The sequence below is a fragment of the Silurus meridionalis genome, chromosome 3 (genome assembly GCF_014805685.1).
Source record: "Silurus meridionalis isolate SWU-2019-XX chromosome 3, ASM1480568v1, whole genome shotgun sequence".
Taxonomy (NCBI): Eukaryota; Metazoa; Chordata; class Actinopteri; order Siluriformes; family Siluridae; genus Silurus; species Silurus meridionalis.
In genome coordinates, this window is record NC_060886.1 from 622,603 (window position 1) to 628,819 (window position 6,217).

The 6,217-nt window shown below is 50.6% G+C and overlaps 1 protein-coding gene across 1 annotated transcript; it reads left to right on the forward strand.

Annotated features, from left to right (window-relative positions):
• The first annotated feature begins 834 nt into the window (after window positions 1–834).
• Window positions 835–3,484, forward strand: LOC124380623 (uro-adherence factor A-like). Its single transcript, XM_046841788.1, has 4 exons — window positions 835–945; window positions 1,054–1,401; window positions 1,656–1,751; window positions 3,342–3,484. The coding sequence occupies exons 1-4, from the start codon at window positions 912–914 to the stop codon at window positions 3,482–3,484; spliced, it is 621 nt and encodes a 206-aa protein (XP_046697744.1). The 5' UTR covers window positions 835–911.
• Window positions 3,485–6,217: the final 2,733 nt, after the last annotated feature.

A 6,217-nucleotide genomic window follows, 5' to 3' on the forward strand; every position in this document is an offset into this window, starting at 1 on the left:
TACGCCCGTAAAACACGCCCACTCAGTTCTGTTGCCGGAGAAGCGAGCCGAGTCCTATGACGTCATCGCGGGGTGTGGCGCTGCCGAGCGTGATCGAGCAACAGCCGCGGTCTTCCGGGATTTCCCGGGGGCGGAGCTTGGCTGCCGTGAAATCGCGGCCGAGCGAACCCGACCTCCGAAGTTCGGTTCGCGCTGTGTCCACGGCGGTAGCCCGATCATTCTTTCCCTCCTTTCTCCTTTTTTTTTTTTTTTTTTTTTTTTTTTTTTTTTTTTTTTTTTTTTTGTCCGTATATTCCTCTTCGGGGGTCGGTTATTCTGTCATGCGGGAAACGGAGGCGGAAGCCGGAGTAACAGCAAACAAAACTTTATTCACAACAAAGGCAGAGCCAAACCAAATACCTGCGCCGCAGGAGAATCCGGATAACGAAGTCCGAGAAATAAGGATAATCCGGGGGCGCGCACACAGCGCGGCCCACAACCGTTCAACGTCCGTGGACTATGGGAAGCACAATCCCGGGTGCATCCGGAAAGAGACGCGGTCCACGCGAAGAGAGAGAGACGGGGAGGGAGTCCGAGTCGAATGGTACGTAGCGGGGATAAGCATACGCAAAACCATAACACAACCAACGCACAGGGGCACACTCTAACGGGCATGAACGAGCAATAACCGACAGCGGGTGTTGGTGAATGAGCAGTTTATATAGAGGCAGGGAGTGAGTGGATAATGTGCTTCAGCTGTGCGTGATTTGCTTGGAAGCGTGCTGAGGCAACGGCAGCCTCTGAAGGAGGCGTGGCGGGTGGATTCCTGACAATTTATTGGCAAACAAGATAAAAAGAATTCAAATAGGTGGGTTGCAGACATAATCACCCATCTGCTCCACACTCCTGTCACAAGACATTCTTTAAATAAGATGAGAACAGCGTATGAATTTATCTTGACTAAGGGTAGGAGCAAGATTTTTGTTCAGAAATAATAATTAGCATTTAAAATACATGGTTTTTTTTGTTTGTTAATATGTACAGATATAAAATTAATGTAAACTTGTATTAAAGCAACCTCCACAGCACAGCAGCTGGACAATGATATCTCCATAGCAAAGCTGCGCAAAAGCCCCAGTCAGGAGCAGTGCAACAGTTCCATTTTGGAGTCGGAGAGCCTCACGATGGAGCAGTCGGAGAGCCTCATGGTGGAGCAGTCGGAGAGCCTCACGGTGGAGCAGTCGGAGAGCCTCACGGTGGAGCAGTCGGAGAGCCTCACGGTGGAGCAGTCGGAGAGCCTCACGGTGGAGCAGCCGGAGAGCCTCACCGTGGAGCAGTCGGAGAGCCTCACGTGGAGCAGTCGAGAGCCTCACCGTGGAGCAGCCGGAGAGCCTCACCATGGAGATGCCGGAGAGCCTCACCGTGGAGCAGCCGGAAAGAAGTCTGAGACTCTATATACACTCAACCTTGTTTCTCTCTCTCCCTCATGTTCTCCAAATTCTCTCTCGCCTAACTCCTCTACTACTTTCTCAGCTGTTCTAACTTCACACTCTTCTTCTCCTCCACCTTCACTGCCATGTTCTAGGTCTTACAAAGGAGGAAAAGGACAAAAACCTTAATCAGTTCACTGGCAATTTCTGCCACAACTGTCTCTTCTCCATCTTTTATCACCACAGATCTTTCCCTTCCACAGTCTTGTTCTCCAACTGCTCCATCTTCCACCTCCCAGTCCTTGAGTCAGGAGGGGCCATATGTGAAGAAGGGAAAAAAAGGTAAGTTTTTTGGCAGTGGTGTACTTTAATCCACACTATTAATAAATTTGCTCTCAGACAAAGCTGACTTCATGCAAATGAGATTTATTCGGGTCATCAGGTTATTGGTAGCCAATAAAAAGTATTTTGTTCTTTTTAGTTATTCAGCTGTGTTTACGTGTCCAATGTCCAAGGGCTGTGGTTATTGTCAATCACTGACTTAAGCTAAGAGGGCTTTGGAAAACCCGGCCCAGTACGTTTTGTTTGACAAAAAGCAAGGGCATAGTCATTTGGACACAAATGGACAAGACCACAGATCACCTCACAAGTGAAATGATAACTATTAACTTGAATTCAACTGCAAACTTGACAATCATTGCTTTATAAACGTTCCTTGTGTTTTCATCATTAAGGTTGCCGAAAATGTAGTAGGCAGAAATCTTCCTATTTGATAAAATAACCGGAAAAAGAACAAATGAGGTCAAATGTCTTTTATTAGGCTTCTTGTTTGTCTTAGTGACTGATTCTGGCTTTTAAAGATAATAAAACAATATGTTATATGTCCAATATGTCCAGTGCTCTATCCAGTGACTGCTTAAACAGCTTCAATAATTATTACTGTGTGTGTGTGTGTGTGTGTGTGTGTGTGTGTGTGTGTGTGTGTGTGTGTGTGTGTGTGTAGGGAAAAGCAGAATTGAAAGTCCACTGGTTGCCTTGCACTGTGTGGTAAGTCGTGTTTCATTAAAAATGTAACTCCATTGCAATGCTTAGTCTATTTCATGACCAATATGATGTTGGCAAAGTTAAAATGGTGTCTTGCAAGCAGCATGGAAGTTCTGTGGCAAGAGAAAGCTCCCTGGTCGTGTAGTTGATCATGGCAGGAATAAAAGCTTCAATAAAAGCTTCTTGACTTGACTTGAAATCATCCTCTGAGGTAGATAGAGAACTGATGCAAGTTTTTGCTAGGACATGGGCGATGGTCAGTAGTCTGTACTAAAACTCGAAGACTGAGACTGAATTTCAAATTCTTAAAATATTATTCAATTATTTGGGATACAAATGGGAGAATGATCTACCTCCTGGTGTGGATTAATATATGTAGTTATTAGTAGATTATACACAATTAGCTGAAGCGTATTTATTGAGCAGGACATTGACCGTCAACATTTACCCAGTAATGCATTACAGTAGTAGTAGTAGTAGTGAATCATGCATATGTATAAAATTATTTTTCAGCATTTAAAACACTAAACTTGTCATAATTTAGCAATATTTGTAGAATGGAGAATGCAGTTCTACATGTGATATTGAAAGGTGTCAGGGATCCAGCAGCCACACCCACACCAACCCCTCCAATCACTCCAAGCAGCTCACCTGCTTACTAATCATCCACACCTGGTCCATATCAGTCACCACACTATAAAGACCCTGTTTTTCCACATTCCCACCGTCCGTTCTACAGCTTAGGCTTATGAACCTACCGGACTGCCCAAAACTACTCAGTTATAGTTGTGTCCCAGCTTACTTGCTTCAGTGTGTTCCGTCTGTGTTTTCTGCCTTGCCCATTTTGCTTTTTTCATTAAAGAAAAGCCCTTTTTGGAATTCTATCAGTCTCAGAACATTCTTTGCGCCTGACAGAAGAACGGACCGACACAAAACAAGAGAAAGAACCGCGTTACCTCAACATGGAGGACCAGCCGCTGCTGCGTCTGGTCTCGTGGAGGACCAGCCTGCTGCCATGTCCGAGTTCGTGAGGGAGCTCACCGCGCGCTCGGGAGGCGTTCCGACCGGCGACCGCCAACCAAGCTCCACCACCTTCCGGCAGCCCGATGGCTCTCCGGCGCCTTTTTCGGAGACGCGCGGAATGTCATGGATTCCTGCTCCAGGTTTCCCTTTATATCGAGATGCACCCTCACAGCTTCCCGAACGAACGGGCTAAGGTTGCGTTCCTGATCTCGCTGCTCACCGGAAGAGCGCTAGCATGGGCTAGAGCGCTCTGGAGCGCAGCAAGCCCGGCGCTGACGACATACGCGGCCTTTACGAGACACTTCACCGAGGTCTTTAGCACCGCCCGGGATACGCCGACTGCCGATCAGCTGCTGAATATCCACCAAGGAAGAGACAGTGTGTCGGGTTACAGCCTCCGCTTCCGCACTCTGGCGGCATCTGCTGGCTGGAACGAGAAAGCGCTGCTGGCTGTATACAGAAAGGGATTGAATCAGGAGCTCAGGCTGGCAATGGCCACATATGATGATTCTCTGGGGCTTGAGGCTTTCATCCAGAGATCCATCCGTGTTTCTCAGCACCTGGCGGCCTGCAAATCCCCAGAGGTCGAATCAGTTCCAACTACTGCAGTCTCATCGGCTCCTGAACCTGAACCCATGCAACTCGGTTCACAGCGGCTGTCTCGTCAGGAAAGGGAGCGTCGGTGGGCGGCTGGAGCTTGCCTCTACTGCGGTGAGGGAGGACATCGTGTGGCCCAATGTCCTGTAAGGCCTCCTCGTCGGACGGTGAGTACGGTTACGCTTTCTTCTGACATCACTCACCTGTCCACGCTCATGGTCACCCTGGTAACCCCTGCTCTTTCTCTGTCTGCGGTTGCCCTAGTCGACTCTGGATCCGCGGGGAACTTCATCTCCCAGGCGTGTCTAGAACGCCTCCAGCTACGCCGGCAGAGGGGATCTCAGGAACTAGCTGTTCAGACCATTCAGGGACCCTTGGGAAAAGGCAAGGTGAAGTACTGCACCACTTCTTGTCCTCCAAGTCGGGGTTCTACATCAAGAAGAGATACAACTTCTCGTACTGGAGGATTCGACCGTGGATGTGATCCTGGGTCGTCCCTGGTTGGCCAAGCACTCCCCCATATGTTCCTGGGACCCGTGTGACATCTTGGAGTGGGGCCCGCCTGCCGGCAGAAGTGTTTACTCCCACTCCCGACTCCCATCCAGAAGACCCTGACCCTGGCAGCTACTCAGGTGGAAGGAGCTCCCCAGCCTGTTCAGGTGGACGTCCCACAGGAATACCAGGCTTTCTCAGATGTCTTCAGTGAGGAAGCAGCCACTCTGTTGCCCCCACACCGGCCATGGGACTGCGCCATTGATCTGAAACCGGGGGCCAAACTGCCTAAGGGTCGGGTTTATCCCCTGTCAGCTCCAGAACACCAAGCGATGGAGAGCTACATCCAACAGGCCCTCCGCCAGGGCTTTATCACCCAGTCCTCCTCCCCGGCAGCTTCTAGCTTCTTTTTTGTGTCAAAGAAGGACGGAGGATTACGCCCCTGCATCGACTACAGGGCCCTCAATGCACTGATCTCCCCGCTTCCGTATCCGCTTCCACTGGTCCCCGCAGCTCTAGAAGATCTACGTGAGGCCCGCATCTTCACCAAGCTGGACCTCCGTAGTGCATACAACCTGGTGCGTATCCGTAAAGGCGATGAATGGAAGACGCGCTCATTACCCCTCTGGTCACTATGAGTATCGGGTCATGCCGTATGGCCTTTCCATTGCTCGGCGGTTTTCAGAATTTCATGAATGAGGTGTTCCGCCCTTCCTCCATCGGTTTGTGATTGTCTACATTGATGACATCCTGGTCTACTCGAGGTCGCTGCAAGAACACCATCAGCACGTCACCCAGATCCTGGCACTGCTTGAAACACCGACTGTATCTTAACCTCCCTAAGTGTGAGTTCCACCGTTCAGAGATACAGTTCCTGGGTTACGTCATCGACGCAGCAGGCATCAGGATGGATGAGAGGAAGGTGGCTGCCGTACGGGACTGGCCAGTTCCCGCCTCAATAAAGGAGCTCCAGAGGTTTCTCGGATTCGCAAACTTCTACCGCCGGTTCATTGGAGGCTTCAGCCTGGTTTCCGCTCCACTTACGTCTCTTCTGCGGGGAAAAGCCAAGACCCTCTCCTGGACCCCAGAGGCTCAACGGGCATTTGAGGAGTTGCGCAAGAGGTTCTGTGCCGCCCCACTTTTACGTCATCCAGACCCCCAGCTCCCGTTTGTCGTCGAGGTAGATGCATCGTCCACAGGCGTAGGGGCCACCCTCTCTCAGCAGGCGGGAACCCCCCCGCGGCTCCATCCCTGCGCCTATTTCTCCAAGAAACTGTCCCCGGCCGAACAGAACTATGACATCGGGAACAGAGAGCTCCTAGCCATCAAGCTGGCCCTGGAGGAATGGAGACACTGGTTGGAAGGAGCCGCTCATCCTTTCACAGTAATCACAGATCACAAGAACCTCCAGTACCTCCGTGAAATAGCGACTAAACCCACGACAAGCACGGTGGGCTCTCTTCTTCACGCGGTTTAACTTCAGCATTACCTATCGGCCAGGGACAAGGAACTGTAAGGCTGATGCCCTCTCCAGGATCTATGGGCCCGAGGAACCCGCCGAGCCCGGACCCATCCTGCCTCCGGCGCTCATTCTGAGCCCCATCGTCTGGGATTTGGACGAGGCTATTCGCACGGCCACACGACGAGAACCG

Coding starts and splice junctions, on each gene's coding strand:
- LOC124380623 (XM_046841788.1), top strand. CDS start 912: ATGAGAACAGCGTATGAATTTATCTTGACTAAGG. Junction 1,402..1,655: donor AGATGCCGGAGAGCCTCACC/GTGGAGCAGCCG, acceptor TTATCACCACAG/ATCTTTCCCTTCCACAGTCT. Junction 1,752..3,341: donor TGTGAAGAAGGGAAAAAAAG/GTAAGTTTTTTG, acceptor GAATTCTATCAG/TCTCAGAACATTCTTTGCGC.